The 18,985-nt window shown below is 31.5% G+C and overlaps 1 protein-coding gene across 4 annotated transcripts; it reads right to left on the bottom strand.

Annotated features, from left to right (window-relative positions):
* Positions 1 to 15,142: 15,142 nt before the first annotated feature.
* On the bottom strand, positions 15,143 to 17,001 carry LOC106774462 (dof zinc finger protein 1). Of its 4 annotated transcripts, none has more exons than XM_014661462.2 (2): positions 16,781 to 17,001; positions 15,143 to 16,289 (listed from the first exon to the last, which is right to left on the bottom strand). In XM_014661462.2, the coding sequence occupies exons 1-2, from the start codon at positions 16,802 to 16,804 to the stop codon at positions 15,468 to 15,470; spliced, it is 846 nt and encodes a 281-aa protein (XP_014516948.1). In that variant the 5' UTR covers positions 16,805 to 17,001; the 3' UTR covers positions 15,143 to 15,467. The 4 variants fall into 4 exon arrangements, with proteins under 4 accessions (XP_014516948.1, XP_022642629.1, XP_022642628.1 ...); XM_022786908.1 differs by having other exon boundaries at positions 16,513 to 17,001; XM_022786907.1 differs by having other exon boundaries at positions 16,404 to 17,001.
* Between the last annotated feature and the right edge of the window lie 1,984 nt (positions 17,002 to 18,985).

Below are 18,985 nucleotides of genomic sequence, written 5' to 3' on the forward strand. Positions count from 1 at the left end.
TATATTGATGTTTGTCGTTATTGATATGGGGACATACAGTAATGACATAAACTGGTGAGTAATCTCTTGATTTTGCAATACCACCTAGGGATAGGGGTAGGACGATCAATTGCGCTAACTTCTGTTTATAATGCGGTATTAATTACTAGGGGAGGCTAGGGATAGCAAGCTAGTAGTTAATATTAGGCCCTTTTCGCCGAGGGATCGAGTTAAGGGGAGGCTAAGAAAGTCGCATAACAATTGAATAAATCTAATATTCAAGGGTAGTATGTAAGAGAGAGCGGAATAGATGAAATTGTTAGTACCCAACAACATCCATTCATCCATTGTTTTCGCTTGTCAATTGAATCAACCTTTATTTTGCATGTTAATATTTTTGCTCTCAAACCCAATTTATAAATTTTAATTTCTCAAGTCTTATTATTTTAATTCACGCGAACGAGGAAGCCATACGAGTCTCTTGGGAAACGGTACTTGGTCTTACCATTTATATTACTTGTACGATTTGGTACACTTGCCAATTTGTCAACACCTTTCAACCCAAAATCGAATCTGGGTCCATGGCTACTTCCCATTAATCAACCGCAACAGAAAAAAATTACGGTGTCGAGAAGTAGACAAGGACTCAGATTCCATTTTGGGTCGGAAGAACTAGGAAACTCAAAAGATCGCCACTCTTCTTGTGAGGAAACCAGCAAAGGGAGAATGTTGCACTATGATACCCAAAGAGAGGATCAAAACTGCACTAAAACACAACACAAAGAAAGCAAATTTTAATCAGTTCAACGACAAGATAATCGATAAAAAACTAAAGAAAGTTTAAACGGGAAGCATAAAAAGAAACCATGCACCTAAGATGCAAGAGAGAAAAAGGAGAGGACGAAGACAATGACGTTATGAGAAACGACAATGCAATGCAGCAAGAGATAAAAAGTAAAGGTGCGCAAGCGAGTAAAAGAAGAGGAGAAGCAGAGAAAAAGGAGAAGAGATGAAGACGCGATCAGAAACTGAAATGGGTCGTCGGTTGCTCCAGAAACCGACGTCTAGGAAGCTGAAAAGATTGACGTTTTGGTTTTTGTCAGGGAAGTTCACGTCGGTGCCCCTAACAGCCGACGTCTACAACCCGCGAATTGGGTGAAAATACAGGAAAGTAGACGTCGGTGCCCCTCAAAACCGACGTCTACATTGAAGAATTTTTGTCTTCCCGCCTTCCAGACAGGCCTTAGACGTCGGCTTTTGACTACGTGACGTCTAATTGCCTGGGGTATTAGGTGAACAGCATTAATTGTAGCCCAATCGACGTTGCTTTTTCACGGGATCTGACGTCTATTCGACGTCTAAAGCTGAACCAGTTGACATTTGATTTCCTGTCAGTGACGTAGACGTCGCTGCCCTTTCTAGCCGACGTCTAAGCTCCTAGGATTTGATGTTTAGCATTAATTACAACCTAGTAGACGTCGGTCCCCTGAATCACCGACGTCAATGGACTGTCTTATCACATACCTCAGGCAATTGGACGTCAGTTTGCGGCAGGTCCGACGTCTATGATGTCATAGACGTTGCCTGACATCGAAGTTGACGTCTAGTTTTCCAATTTATTTACAATAATGTCATCGTGCAATAGTAGACGTCGGATTTTCACGAAACGGACGTCTAAGGGGTGACGTTAAACAGGGTTTTTGCACTAGTTTTAAATCAAACATGATTACAAGAGAGGAGACACCTCTACCATGCAATCCTTAGCTGAAAATGGAGGCCCTCTAAGGAGTGGACAAGTATCAACAAATCCTTTCCAATGAGGGAAGGACATATGACCACTTATAAAGCAAAATCATCTTCATTCCTAGAGTTTCATGTGGTCACTACTCAAGCAAAATCCTCTCCAATGGAAGCATGAAACATGGCACATGTTTTCCATATGGTTTGGATGTCCAACTAAGAAAAAACCCTACACTAATTAGGCCTTAATACAAGCCTTAAACAAACCTACACTACTTGGTCAAAATACATGGCCTAAATTATTCTTCGATCTCCATGATGGCCCAAATGAAGAAGAGCTTTACTTCACCTTCTAATATTGGCTCTTCTTGTAAAAGCTTGACCAAACTCCTTATGCTAGGAACCTTGGCTAAGAGGTTGCCATCACCACCAGATCGTTGCTCCCATCAATATTTAGTGCAATATTCTAGAACATCATGAGAGGCACAGTCATAACCTGGAATCTCTGGCAGGTCCAACTCATACCCTTTAGTTGATGCATCAACTTCAACCCTACCAGTCGTACTTTGGGTGGAACCCTTCAGTGTCTACTTATTTTTAACTTCATTATTTACATACATAGAGCTGGTGTTGACTGACCACACACTCTAATCGTATAACCTTTGGTTCCTAGATGATCACCTGAGCAACAACGATGAAGACGCATCATTGGCATACCCCAAACTGCCCAACCTAGTGGACTTCTCGAAGAAGAATTGTTGACTGCAAACATTATAACCTTGGAAATAAAAGTCAATCGGTGTGTGTAGAGCTCAATAAGAAGAAAGGTGAAAATGACAGGCCATCATTAAGCCTATTTATAGGAAACGAAGGGCAACAATTGTGTCTTATGAATCTTCAAATCGATATGCATCCAACAGTTGAGGAGATATAACGTTCATATGATGTTAGAACTTACAATGTGCGGTGCGAGGTGTCACAACTCCTCGGGATCTAACGATCACTTTTTAAACTTACCCAATCAAATATTAACCCTGAGTGATACTACCAATTCACTTCTGAGCAGTGTTAACCCCATCGTAGTGAGTTCTACACAACAAGAGCTTGTGGGGCCTGTCTATAATAACTACTCGACCAGTCCAACATGGATCGATTGGGTTAATTATAACTTTGGGAGCTCGACTCGATCTATCTGAACACTTAAGATAATGAAGAAAGCCCATGGCACCTCCTTGACAAATCCTTATGAAGGTCCACCGTCGTTAGAAAGACAAATCAAGTACGTAACTAGAATGGTTAAACATGCCTGTAGATATTAGTGCAAATTCGTTTGGAAATTGTTATTAAGGAGTGATTGGGCCATAATTATGCTGATGGTAAGTAAAAATACATTATAATTTATATAAATAAGGAGTTCAAGTAAGGTATTTGGACATATTGATTACTACATTTAATACCTGAGCACTTGGACCCTTTTTGACTTAAACATTAGAGTATCTTTCGCAGGTTCCATTCGGGGAGGTTTTACAAAAACAAGAAACATAAATTTATGAACAAACTAAAAGATAATAGCTTACGGAGAATAGAAAAGGAAGCAAGGAATCAAATTACATTGAAATTATGGATACTCGAATGATCCAACAAAAACAAATATGATAGTCTTATGTTTATAGATGTTTTTCGATAATTTTGATTTTATATATTTTCAATATATTTTTATGTAAACTAAATCCACTTGATGTGGATTTTCTTTTTTAATTGGACTAGCAAACTATTACTTTTCAATTTAAATTACAGTGTGTTGATTTTAAGATTAAACACAATTAAGATAAAATTGATGTATAAATCACTTATATTGTGGATTAATTTCACAAGTATATTAACTCACTAAATTCCATTTTAATGTGGATTTCAATAAGGAATTCATGCATTTTTTTTTCAATAACCCTGTTTTATGTATTTTTATATAAAGGTGGACTGGTGTGTGGAGATCAAATGGCAACAAATAAAAATGAAGTAGATGAAGATGAATTGAAGTGCTCAAACTAGAAATGTAAATTGCAAGAAACTAAATTACCAAGGCAAAATAGACAATGAAAAAATAAATCCACTAAAACGACAACTCAAATTGCAACAATCATCATTAGATTTATCATTTTTTCTATTTTGTAATATTTTAATTGTAACCATAATTTCTCACCTCTTTTTACATTTGAATAGCCTATTTATATTTTCAATTTTTTCTGATTGTTAAGCCAAAATAAAATAAAATAAATTTAAATAAAAACTTGGCCATGTTGCATCAGTTATACATACTCAGCCCATATTTTATAGTAATTATCATCTATTAACTTTTCATTGTATTCCATGTTGTCCATCTTCTCGAACTTGCCTAAGGAAATGATCTCTCAATACACTTCTTCAAATATCAATCATTTTTCACCCTCTTCATATATTAATTTTACTTTTATTCTCTATGTAGTAATTTATTTCTCGGTATCTTCAATATCTTTGTCCTTTGATGTGTTTCTCCTTCTTTTATCTTTCAATTTTGATACCCTCAACCATAAGCTTATTGCACTTATAGATAAATGATAATAACAAATTTGGTTATCTAAATTACTTTTTGAATGACATAAGTTAGTATACACATATATCAAAATTGTTTAAATTTGTTATTTGTATGTACATATTCTTCTTTATGTATTTTGATGTCAACTTAGCATATTTTAAAATTTGAACATATCATGATAGAGTAGGTATGAATTTCTTTTTAATTATCTAATTTAAAAAAACATATTTAATTATTTTAAATACATAAATAATAAAAAACCTTGGATTTTATCAATAGTGCGATGGACGTCAATGTTATGATCCTAAGTTCGCCAAGTGACATCGTTAAGTGTCAATTGCCCATCATTTGAGGTATTGTCTGCTTTGGAACCTGTGTCCATCACAATTATGTCCTTAAAAGGTGCCTCAGAGGGTGGAAGAATGAAGGAAAATTGAATTGCTTTAGACCTCGACTCCTAAGCGATGTGAGACTATTGGGCATGATAGAATTATAAACCCCCTATTTGAGATTTAAGGAGAATGATTGTTCATCCCTAATGGAGGGCTTAAGGGAACTGATGGTTCGTCTTTAGAACCTCGTTATTAGCCCCACAATGGGTGCCAATGTTTCGATCCCAAGTACGTTGAGTGACATCGTTAGGGTCAATCACTCTTTATCTAAGTTATTGTCCGCTTTGAAGCATGTGGTTCATCATGGTTTTATCCTTAAAAGGAAATTTGAGGGGTGGAGGGAGGAATGAGTATTTAAATTGCCTTAGACCTCGACTCCTAAGTAATGTGAAACTATTAGGCGTGACATAAGCCTAGTAGTCGAGGTCTAAGGGGAATGATGGTTCTGTTAGATTTTAGGCTTATCAAGGGAGGAGGTTCACTAGGGAGACAAAACACCAATGAGACTTGAGTCCAACCACATAAAGAATCAACACCACTTTCAACCCAAAACCTTAAGACAATGGGTTAATGGGTCTTCATTCTTATATGATGCTTCACTTTCTTATTTCTACCTAATATGAGACTTAAACTTACACTTGGATTCCTAACAATCTCCCTCTCAGGGGTGAGTCCTTTCCACATTGTTACACTCCTCTTCTAGCAAAAGCATTCCTAACTAGGAGTACTCCTTCGTACCACCATTCATCTTAACGGGACACACTTACCTAGACTTGTTTGAGCTAGTTATCAAAGACTAACCATAGGCTCTAATACCACTTGTTAGGTATATCACAGGAGCAGGTTCACTAGGGAGATACAACACCAATGAGACCTAAGCCCAACTACATAAAAGATAGACATCACTTTATACCTAAACTTTAAGACAATTGGTTAATGGGTCTTCATATATGGTGATCCACTTTCTCATTTCTACCAAATGAAAGACTTAGATTCATACTTGGATTCTCAAACAGGTTCATTTTTAATAGAAGACTTAACGGACCAATGACTCATCTTAGAACCTCGTTATTGGCCTCACAGTAAGTGTCAATGTTCTGATCCCAAGTCCGTCAAGTGATATTGTTAAGGTCAATCACCTCCTAGTCCAGACCTAAAGAGAATGACTGTTCATCCCAATTGAAGATTTATTAAGGGACTGATCTTAGAACATCGTTATCAATCCAACAATAGATATTAATTTTCTTAAGTCTATTGAATAACATCATTAAAGTCAATCATCCGAGTTATAACAATAACATACACACTTTAGATTTTTATTTTACTTTTAATTATTTTTCGTAAATAAAAGCTATTCAAATATTAAAGCAACGTGAATAAATATTTCAACAATAACATACACAATATATTATACATTATTTACTAGTTTGTATACAATTATTTATTATTAATTTTCTTTCCTTGGAAACAAAGAGACAATAACCTCTCTTCTATTAATCTTTTATTAATCTTTTATATAAAGAAGGTGAATAAAGGGTATGTCTGATCTCTTACCTACCTATCTACCATACTTTCGCAACTCAGACAAAAATAAAATAAAATAGACGTAACCCCAATCAAAGTAATTTACACAGGACGTTAGAGTTTCATAATTATGCATTACTTGGATTTAATTGTCACGTGAGTTATGACTATTTTTTTGGTTTGCTTTAATTAAGCCTAGATGAATTGTTTTATTTTGATACCGGTAAGATTATCAAGACCTTTAAATACTTACAGTTGACAAGACATTTAAATGTTATATTATATGTAATAACATTAATTAAAAAGAGTAAAGTTTATGAAAGGTTTTTTATATTAGATATTTAAATACAGTTATTAACATTATTTACGCCTTTTTTATATGAGTTATATAATAACCAATCTACAAGAATATTTATATCAATTATTCTAATTAATGGAAACTTAATATTTTAATTTTCTTTTATATCAACATTTGTTTAATAGTTTCTTTTTTTTAGAAATAGAATGAAATATAGATAATTATTTTTAAGATAAAATTTTAAAATTTAATGTATACCATTTTTTATATGTTTATTTCTATTTAAAGTGATACTTTTAATTCGTTTTAACAAACAGTAGTTTCAATTTTAAATTTAATATAAAATTTGAATATAATTTCAATTTGATTTTCCTATATTATGATTATTTTTTACTTAGAAACAAAGTACAATAATAATTATTATATTAAATATTAAATTATTTGATTGGATGATTTTAAAAAATTGAACATTTTCATATCTTAGTGTTTCAAATTTTTTAATCATATAAAATCTATTTCATTACATTTTTGTTGAATAGCTCTTGTGTTGATATTGATCTATGTACGTAATTATGGTTGATTTTATATAAGTACTTTTATTTTATTTTTTTATCATAAGATCAATACAAAATACTATAAAATTTTTGTAACACATAAAAAAAGTTTAATAAGAATAAAATAAATACAAAAATGAATATTTTTTAGCAAAAGAATCTTAGAGGGTTTTTTTTTTTTTGTTTAAACTAGGATGACCATACTTATTATTTTTTATTAAATTAATTTAACTAGATTTTATATATCATACGTTTATCAAGATTTTACTATTTTCAAATTAATTAACCAAATTAACTCCATATATCAAGGGTTTATTTAATATGATTTCATTTTATGAATCCACTAACAAGACAAAATTAATGAATAATTCATTTATATTATGAATTAGAATTCCAAATATCTTCAAATTATTGCATTATTTCTTAATATAAACTTCAATCAATAATTCATGAATTTCTATGCAGCAATCATGTTTTTTGTACTTTTGATTTTATAGATGGAATAATGGATTGATAAAAAAATAAAGTGGAGAACAAAAGATGAATAAGAGAATGGAAATGAAAGTTTTGCATGAATAGAAATGTAGATAGGAATAAAGTTACTAAAGGTAGAAAGAATTGATTAAGAAAATCAATAAAATATGTGATTACTAACATTGGATTAATCATTTTTCCTCTCCACATTCTCAAAATATTTGAAATTATATTCACAATTTAACACTAAATTACATTTAAACTATCTATTTATAGTTTTTCCATTTTTTTAAGTGTTATGCTAAAAAAATTACATAAAATTAAGTAATTGGCTTATGCTACTCACATCGCATCAAATGTATCCTTTTTTTCATGTTTTACGCAATTATTATAAGCAATTTTCTTTTGGATCAACCTTGATATTTATCTTGATTGCACTTTCTTTCAATCTCATATCTCTATACTTATTACTATTTTATTTCCTCAAACCTCCTCTTTATGATTTACGCCAAACTCCCTCAATTCAATTTATGCCTCCATATTTTCAACAAAAGACAAAATATAATATATTCCTTGACAAGTTATACTAAATACATAAACATTAAAATAAAATTCAAAAATCAACATATTTTTTACCTAATAAAAAATAATAATTTTATTATTACTAAAACTACTTGTGATATTTAGACATTAAGATTTACTCTGATTAATTTAATTTTGATTTATAGTTATGATTAACTTATATCTTATTTAACGTTGACATTTAAATATTGATGTATTTTTAAATATAATTTTGGATGAGTTTCGGTGTTATTTTAGATCAATATTTGAATTTATTATCTTCGCATTCTTCTTATTTCTTCTCTTGACTATTAATCTTATAAAATGATTTTTATATTTTACAGTAAAGGTACATAAATTTTATTTATCATAAAAAAATTGTTTTTTCTTCAATGTTACTTTATTATGCTTATTATATATTAAAACCTAGGGATAAAAAAAAAAAGATAAATCAAGGTTATCGTTTATAACAAAAAAATATAGAAAACACTCTTATAAATAAAAGATTTAGGTTGTGTTTCCTTCCAACTGTTTCTATTGGAAAGGATTAGGTAAGATAAATTTGCGAGTAAATAATATTTCCAATATAAGGATTTCAGTAGAAGAGAGGGATTTTGAGGTGGAAAAGGTGATTTTACACTATTGTTCAGGTTAATTTCACGTGTTCTTCCTCTGAGGGAACCATTTTCTGGCCAATTTTGAAATCGGTTCTTAATCTGGTTTTGCATAAGGTTGGAATCGATTCTTCTTATATATCTTCTTATATTATATATATTAGATAAAATCAAAAGTTGCATCCTTAATATCCTTAATAATATATATTCTTTCAAAATTCTTGTCCCTCACCACCATTCACCAACATATTTAATTTTAATCATATTTCAAATATTATAATTCATAAATAATCACATCATACATAAGTTTTAGATTTCACTCATTCCATTTTCTAATGTATATTTCAAAAGATAAATTAATTTGAATTTAAAACTTTCTATTTTAAAACTATTCATTGACATATTATTTTTATAACTAATTTAAACTCATTAAATTTTTATTTTATATTATTTTTAAATATAAGGATAAATTTATAATCTTTAAATTTTATCCATTAAGACTCTTTTAATATATCACATATATCAAATTATTCACAAACTTTTTTGTTAAAATTTAAAATTGATTAGACTTAAAGGTAAAGGCAGTGTTATTATATATGGGATGCTACCTCAGATTAAAAATATACAATTATACTAAAATATATTTATTTTACCCACATGAGATAAGATATGCTTATTATTTTCTAAATATGAAGTTTTATTAATGAAAAAAAAATTAATGTTATGTTTTACTTCTTTAGAAGAGAAGAATTAATATTTTGTTTTTATTTTATATTAAATTTGATAAAGGTGGATCTTTACCTATCTGTGTGTAATGAAAAAATATATTTACAACATTTATGTATTCATATATATATATATATATATATATATATATATATATATATATATATATATATATATATATATATATAAATTTTAACATAATTATTAACAATAAAATAGAGTTTTTGAGATAGGCAAATTACGGTGGGGAAACATGTTGTAACAGACATTTTTATTCAGTTTTCTAATATATGTTGGAACAATTTTTCAAGAACTTAGGAAAACAAAATGAACAACAATGTAGACTTGATATCTTATTCTAGACGTGAATACACATTTTCCTAAAAGTAATATTTCGTCCCTTATAAGAGTGAAGGGGATCACGAAATCCGCTTTTGAGATACAAAGAAGAAATACAACGATGATACTCACTCTTACTATTACCGTTAAACAAGAATATGATTCTCAAGAATTGATTTGTGTGTTAAGAGAATGACGGGATGTAGATAGAAAGTCTCTGAAATATCATAAAATCTCTTGAGTCTCATAAAATCTCTTCTTTCAATAGAGCATAAGATCCCTTTATATAGATGTTGATCAGGCATCTTTCAAATCCAAAATCCAATAGATACCATATTCTTATCAGTTATATTTCTTCAGGAGTGATTGTAACTTTTCATGATAACTTTTGATGAATAATTGTAACTCTTGATGAATGGTAACTCTTAATGAATAATTGTAACTCTTTATGAATGGTAACTCTTTATGAATAATTCTAACGGTTCATGAATGATAACTTAACTCTTCATGAATAAGTTTTCATGAATAGTTGTAACTCTTCATGAATCTGAAAATTGTCTCTAATAGTCTTAAATTCCAACAATATATTTGCAGAAAATATTTTAATAGTAATAAAATAAAAAGTAAATTATGGCCCGTGACATTAAACATTGAAACAATTAATGGATCAGAAGCCGAAATAGTAATAACATATCCTTCTATTGTTAAATAACATACAATTAATAAATGTGCTTAAGAACCAGCACCATGAATTCTTTATGCTTCTCATAAAATAACAATAAAGAAACTAAAAGAAAGAAAAAGTGTAACTAAGATATGTCCAATTACTCCTTTTTTTTTCAATTGCTTGATGATGCATAATTCACTTAAGCTTGTAATATTCGTTTTATAAGTGATGGAGAAGATGTATAAGATATTTTGAAGTTGATTTTTTTTTTATTGAGAGAAGGTGAATTCTGTGTGTAATGTATAAAGATGAGTTTTAGCTTCTTCTTGTTTTTGTTTTTATCAAGTTTATCAATTGCAAAAGCACACAACAAATGAACTTAGGCCCATATTCTTTTTATTGCTTTTGTTCCCTCCGCAAAAATTGGTAATATCCTCTTTATATTATTAGAGAAGGAAATAATATATGGGATTAAGTTGTCAACCTTGGTTGGGTTTAAAATATAATGTTATTCCTTGCATAATATATAACATAAAAGATTACTTCTATCATGATCATCGAGAAATATACGTTAGAGTCACTTTTTTATAATTAAGATAAACGTTTATTTTGGTGAGGTATAAGTAGGATGACAATGGATTAGGTCGGACACAAACAGTGTCTATCCACAATCCATCCGTCGAATAAATTTGTACCCGTTATCTGATCTTTTTTTCGCGCAAGTACCCGTTTAGAAAATACATGCGGATATCAACACAAAAAATATTTTATACATTTTTAAAATAAAATTACAAAAAATATATATAATATAATATAAATTAAATATAAATTAAAATTTAGTTTAATTAAATTTAACCTAATAAAATATAATTTTTTTTTATAATTAAATCTAATTAAAAATATTTAAATTAGTCTTTTTTATTATTTTTTGCGGGGGTATCCGTGAGTCGGATAGTATACTACCCGTACCCGACCAGTTTAGAAGTGGGTATTAAAATACCCGCTACCCGTTACCCGCGAGTAGTAAATATCCACGGATAGTAACTACCTACCCTTGGATTTTATCCGTGGATACTCCACACGCATATTTTCTTAACATTCCTAGGTATAAGGAAGAGTGGTATCTAAATACACAACAAAGGGAAAGAATGTAGTTTAAGATATAGACATTCTCTTCTCATGATTTTCAAAAACAATTGTGATGGATGAATTCTGTGAAAGATGAGTGTAGTGACTTCTAAAGAGGAAGTTCTACATCGAGTTTTGATCTTGGGCTTATTAAATTGTGATTCAATAAGATTATTTAGATTCTCTTAATATCCAACTTACATAGATAAATATATCTAATTGTGATGAAGGAGATTTCTAGAGTGTAATATTTCAATATAAAATAAGATTCAACCACAAAGGTATAAAGAATTTATCGAGTCATAATTGATAAGACATTGGTATTGGTTTATAATTATAAGAGTGTATTCTTTAGAAATGGTATGATAGATGTATAATCTCAGTCTTCTCAACACACGTGTTTTTCGAAAATAGAGTAAAAGATATAATTTGTTTGAACTATGAGAACTATGGTTATTTTTTCTGCCAGTATAAGTATACTTTTGTAAACATTTGATAATTTTTAGAAGTACTTAGATAGTTAAATTAATGGAATTAGAATTCATCATAATATCATATATATTATAGTTTATATTGGTTATAATTACACTACCTTAAGTTGTTTTTTATTTGGTTTGTGGTTTGTTATGATGGTATCTTATATCAAGTAAAGGTCAACAAAGAAACTACTAGTGGACAATCGAGAATCGTAGTCCCACTTTCTCTCTCCGTATATATATAACTGTATTTTTATACTGTTCTCTTCAAGCTTAATATCTTAACTATTAATTAGTAGCGATATTATACTAAGTGTTAGATACATAAAGAATAAACGAATTCAAATGGAATCACGAGCAATAAAATGAGAGAGTTTCTCTATATCTAACAACAACGATTATTCACGCATTGTGTCATACAATCCAATCCATTATATATAGGCATAATAAAATCATAAATTTAAACAAAGAATATCTATTAATTAAAACATAACATTTCATTTTCAGAATTGTTATTAATGATAAAAAAATAATTCTACATTAAATAGATAATTTTAATCCAGAAATCAATAAAGAAACCCAAATGCGTGGATACGAATATGCGAACAATGTTACGTACTCATTTGAATAGTTGACAAGGCAAGTTTAAGGAGGATTTAACCTTTGGTGGACAAACTAAAGTTAATTACAACTCATGACTTGTCCTTGTAAACCTTTGTCATATTAGTCCAAAATGGAGACTCAGTGCGCATAATTTTCAGATTCCATCTCCTGATCTTCTCAGTGCTACCAACGAAATTTGAAAGTGTCTGCTTCAAAATTCAAACTTGTGCTATGAATATGCTCAAAATTTAATGTTATTCATTCAAGTTTTAAATGAATTTGTTATTTCATTCACATGAAAAATATTCAGTCCTCTTAGAATGTACGTTTCCTTAATTCAAGACACCTCACATGTAAGTTTACTGTGTTTTTCATTTTGCTATGAGAAGGAGTTGAATCCAGCGTGTTAGTCACTAAACATGAACTACATTTATTTGAAAAGAAAATAATGGTTGAATAAATGAAGCATGAAACTGAGAATAGGAACTATTAAAGGAAGCATTCGAGAAATATCTAAAATGTGTTGTTAAGTCACAGGCTGATCACAGGTCATAAACACGATGGTTATAGCAATCTAGAAAGCTATAATAAGGTAGCTAGAATTGTTGATATGTGTATGAAGTAACATCAGAAACCTGGCGAAAGCTATGTACATATATCTTGAGCAGCATCTTTCAGAGAGTAAATTCGGGTAAGAAGGATGTAACAATTATTTATATTGGTCAATGGAGGGAATTAGTTGGATTTGCAATAAAAATTTATACAAAGCAGCTAGGTATAGCCCATTCTTTCTTGTGTCTTGACTTAAAAATGTTGCCATATGTAGCCAAACAAATTGCTTCGATACGATCCCAAAGGTGTACATTTCTTAACATCATTTCGTTAGAAAAATGAATGATCACCTGCTTGCACATATATGGTCCCGCAGCTACGTGAATAATTACCCTTTCTGTCCTTAATGTTAGGGTCTGTCTAGTACGTAGAAACCCTAATGTAAAAAGGTCATGATTGGAGAGAAGCCCTAGGTTGAAAGCCTCCTCCTCTACCTTTTCATCATCCAATGTCTACATACATCAATTCTCCCCACATGATTTAGTTACAAGGAATGAGAATTTCCCTTGTAGATCAATGAATCGTGCTTTTACTAAACCCTAAAAATAGTACACTATCCTTCTTCTCTAGGATTACAAAAATGTATATAGTACCGACGTTAATCCAAATGAATGACAGTACATTCTATAGATACTGCTATACCACACACACCAAATCAATGAATAAATGCAACAACAAACAGACATTGTTTTGTTGAATTGGTAGTGGATGTTTTGTGGAGTAGATAATATATATGACTTGAATTTGGCAATGAGAAAGAGGTAGATTCCTGCAAGACCACGATGCACAGTTGTTGAATTTTGATGTATAATAAAAAGAGATATATGCATATGCTGAACACGTTAGAAGCAAGCAAGGGCAACAACATGAATTAATATTTACCTAGGGTGGTACATTATTATATTATTATTATTATTATTATTATTAATATATTGGATAAAGTGAACGAGGTCTATCTCTACATGGAGGAGGACACTCGCAGTGGATGATAATATTCCTGCACGGTTACCAAGAGGAATGTTTGTAGGACCCTCCACTGGAAAAGGAGAGACCAGAGTCAAGCTCCAGCTTCTTTGGCTTTCAATATAAGAAAGGGAAAAGAAGCCCATGTGGGAGATGTATAAATAAAATAATAATGTTCAAAAATTGGACCAGAGTAGAGTGACTCGGCGAAGCTTCATCGACAACAGAAGGGGACTGTTACTGAAAAACATGGGACCAACTATGGTTCTTAAAAACATCTAGGTTGCATTCGGCTTAAGACATGGAAGAAACTATGTTGCAAGGGGTTTCGTAAAAGGTGAAGGTTAAAGTGCAGTTTCATAATGTATGATTGTTATTATTATATATTATTAATAAAGGTGGTTAGCTGAGTAGAATTAATACATGGATCGTACCAATGTATTATTACTGTCATGTTATAGATCTTATTTGGTTGCTGGGTGAAAGCTGAAGGGATGGAAGAATCTGAAATACGAAGCGGTACTGTTAAGATCTGACACTTCTGATCGGTTGGCAAGCAAAAAGAAAGGAAAAGAGAGAGGAAAAGAGAGAGTTAGACCACTTTTGCTGTAAAGGATTTGACAGCCATCATTCCAACTCACTTTATGTTTCAGGACTATATATAAATCAACCAAATACAAACGCTAAAAACTAGTTATTTTGTGCTAAGTTGTTGCTAAAAGCCCTTTTTAACCAAAATCAGTGATGGTTAAATATGTGCATTAAATCTGAAGGTTGTGCATGACCGACCAAACTCTCTTGGTACCTGACAATTGTATTGATGGGAATCCTTTTCCTTGCTGTGGTAGCAGCAAACCGTGCGCGAAGATCCTGGTGAAAACCCCCAAGAATAAGCGTTATTCTCACGGGAAAGCCAAAAATGAAAAATGTGTAGTTTGATTATGATGCTCCTGATGCTTAACCTAAATAAAAATATGCAAGGTAGCTTCAAAATACAGCCACATTCTTTGGGACCAAAGCCAACAATCAAAGTGGGACTACCAGGGAAAGGAAAAGAAGACCAAAAATTGAAATGGATTAAAAAGAAGCGAAACAGCAGCCATGTACCCTATTTTGTTAGTGGTTCTGATCACTCCAAACACAACCACACTCCCCCCATTAAGAAAAGAAAAGAAAAGAAAAAATAAAATAAAAGGCTAAAACAGCAACCCTTGTTCTCTTTTTTTCTTCTTCTTCTCTAAATATCTACCACGATCCTCCACCTAACATGCCATTCCAATACCCAGATGAATCCCCTTGACTTCTATTCTGCTGATCGAACTCATTTGTGGTTGGAACCTGCTGCTTTAAATCCTCGACGGGAAACAAGATCCTTGCACCAGTAGGACCCTCTTGAATTCCCTGAAGACCCCCGTAACCATTTTCAAAGCCCTCTAGACTGAAGTTAAGGCCAGGTGGTGGCTTGAAGTCTGGCAAAGGAAACCCAGTTGAATTATACATTGGCATGAAGGAGTTTAAACCCCTTGAGGAAGCAATCCCGGTCTTGAGAAGCTCCATGGCAGACAACTGAGACGGTGTTGATGAGGAAGTGGCGTTTTGAAGACTACCCTTGTCTAATTCCGTGCTGTAAGGAACCTCAATGAACTTAGACACAGTGTTATAGTCCTCGGCTGGAGGGTATGCTAAGTTAAGGTCTTGGCCTTGGTGGATCTTAGGGTCCTGAGAAGCTGATTGAGGGAAATTTGGTGGTGTGAGATCAGGAAGCTTCTTTGTTGGTGCTGATGATGATGCTGGTGATGGAGCTGATGATGGAGTTGATCTCTTGTTCTTTCTAGAGCCACCACCCACAGGAACGTTTCTGAGAGAACCACCCTCAGTCCAATACCTTCTACATGTCTTGCAAAAGTACCTTGGCTGGGAGAGGCTATAGTTATTGTAGTAGCAGAATTTGGTGTTGGTGGAATTGCACCTTGGGCAGTTCAAAGCTTGATCCTTCTGAGGCCTCGCCCTTCTCTCCAACATAGGAGGAGGCTTTGAACCTTCCATAGGTTTAACAACTCCAATACCCTGAAAAAATATCCAAATTTCAAAACAATAAAATCAAAAGGAGAGCAAAAGGCCATAACTGAATTCAAAAGGAGAGTCTAGGAAGGAAACAAACAAGACAGGTGTTTTTATTACAACACTTTGAGGGATGATACAAACAAATATGTTAACTTTATCTTGGGTCCTTTATCCTTTATCAGATGGTGGAAAGGAAAAAAAAATGGGAAAAAGAAAGGTGCAGTACTTTGAATAGCAGATAAAAATAAATGAGGGAAAGATCTTAAAAAGACAGCAACAAAAATTGAATTTAGTGGAGGGTTGAGCTGAACATCAGAGAAAAAGTTGGGGATAAAGTGAAACTTAACTTCCCCCCCTCAGAACTAACAATATAATCAAAATAATTTCCCAAACCCAAAACTTAATAATCTAAATTATGGTTGAAAATCACAACCCCAGCAGAGATTTTCATGATTATATGGAAAGAAAACAGAAAAAAGTAGTTCTGTGTGTACCTGTGCCCACTGAGCTGTGTCCATGGATTTAAGAAGAGAATGGGAAAAAGGAAAAGCTAGGAGTCCTCAGAGAAAGAAAAGAACACCACTTTTCTAGAGAGTGTTAAAAGCGTGTAAAGCTTTCAGAATTGGGATGTAGTGGTGGTTCCATCCATGTGTTGGCCAACTAGCTAGCTATATTAGTATTACACATGAAAGGGTAGCATTGTCTTTCGAAACCCTTACTTTTATTTTTTTTATCACTTCTTTCATTTTTCTCTATTTTTTTCTTATCTCTTGCTTCCTTTGTTACTACACCACTCACTGTATTTTTTCCTCTGTCCTTCTTTTCTATACCCATTTTAGACTCCACGACGAACCTTCTCAAAAATATATTTTTTCTTAAATTTAATCACTCTATGTCATAAATTATGACACGTACCACAAATTTTTGTACATGGCATGTAAGCTTACGGAGAAAGTATGTTACATAAGTCAACAATATTCTTCAGCGATGTCCTTTTGTAAAAGCACACAAGAATTAGTCGGTTGATAACTTCATATATACTTTTATGACCTGATTCTTCAACCTATTCCTTTCTCATCATCATGCAAAAACCAATCAAATCCACACGTTAAAAAAAAAATAAAAAAATTCCAATCTTTATAATCATATACAAATGTTAGAAGCCCTGCAAAATTTAGAATTTTTAGAATTAAACGAATAACTTTTATTAAGACATATGAGTTAGAGAGGATTTTAATACGCCTGAGCGTAGTGGTTGCTTCTGGCAGTGAAGATGACTGCCACAAACAATGTGATATAATAGTTAGTGAGTATAAAAAATGAATAATATTTTTTGAATGCGTATATGACATAGATGGTGGAAAAAAGTAACTAGTAAAGTACCTCCACAACACACGTTATATTATGTAATGCTATATGAAGTGCCTTATTATATCATTATGTTATGTGCCTAATGCCACAAAAGGAGATTTCAATCGTTAAAAATAAATTTGTGCTACTAGTTGTAAAAGTTGGGTATAAACTCCTACTCTTACTAGTAGCATAAGTTGTTTTTTTTTTTTAGAAAACGCTTTAATTATTAAATTGATATAACATTAGGGAAAAAAATAAGTTTTTCTATAATTTTTTAATTACATTTCAAAAACTCGTATTAAGACATTATACTGGGTAACTTTTTTTAATTATTTAAGTTTATTCAAAATTATAACAAATTATTAGTATATATTTTCATACATTTGGTATCTTTACATCATTAACACATTATATATTATTATTTCATACACAATAAATTATCATTGTTTTTGAAACACAAATAATGTTTTACATACATCTACATACAAGTCAAAGTAATACTTTAAATAAGACTAAGTATAAGTTTTATTTGAATTGTAGAAATTCATGCGTCTTTGACGTAATAATAAATATTTAACTCAACATTAATCATACTGGGATGATTTGTCTATTCATTACATTTTCTTTTATCATTATATAAAATTAATTGTTTTTTTTTTAAACAAATTTGTAAATTTGACTCTTGGTTAATGAACTCATTTAACTCATCATTGAATAAATTTTCTTTTAGGAATCACCAAATAAAGGGATAAATAAGAAATTTCAATCCTCAAAGTTCTTTTGCAAAGTGGATTAGAGTTAGGACCAAGGTGAACTTGGTCTCATCACAAAACTTTAATTAACTCTAAAATACAACACATTCAAGCTAAGTTAAAGGTTGAGTTGAACCATCTTTGACTCAAGGCCAAGACAGGCAAGATCAGACCAAAGTTTGAAGTGAGTAGGCCTAAGTTGTAGTTCGAAAAAGATCGTTCTGAGCAAAAATTTTAGACAAATCGTCTCGTGTCAAAGGTCAAAATAGGTCATCCAGGATCGTAGGTTAAAGCTTACCCAAAGTTAAAGTTCCACGACTCAATACATTGAATTATTTCCCATTAGAGACATCTTACAAAATACTCAAACATAACTAAAAAACAATATAAGTTATATCAAAATGAGAGGATCACTTCTCTTAATTGTCTGTACTCGTTTGGTTACTAAAACACTACCAAACTAAATTGAAGGATTTTATGAAAAATATAGAAACTTACACCATTTTGAAATATGATAGGTTCAAAATGCTCCTTAACTCTTCAATTTCAACATGGTGCAATTAGATTTTGAAGATGGTGAAAAATGATGGAGAA

Source organism: Vigna radiata, chromosome 10 (assembly GCF_000741045.1).
Source record: "Vigna radiata var. radiata cultivar VC1973A chromosome 10, Vradiata_ver6, whole genome shotgun sequence".
Classification (NCBI taxonomy): domain Eukaryota; kingdom Viridiplantae; phylum Streptophyta; class Magnoliopsida; order Fabales; family Fabaceae; genus Vigna; species Vigna radiata.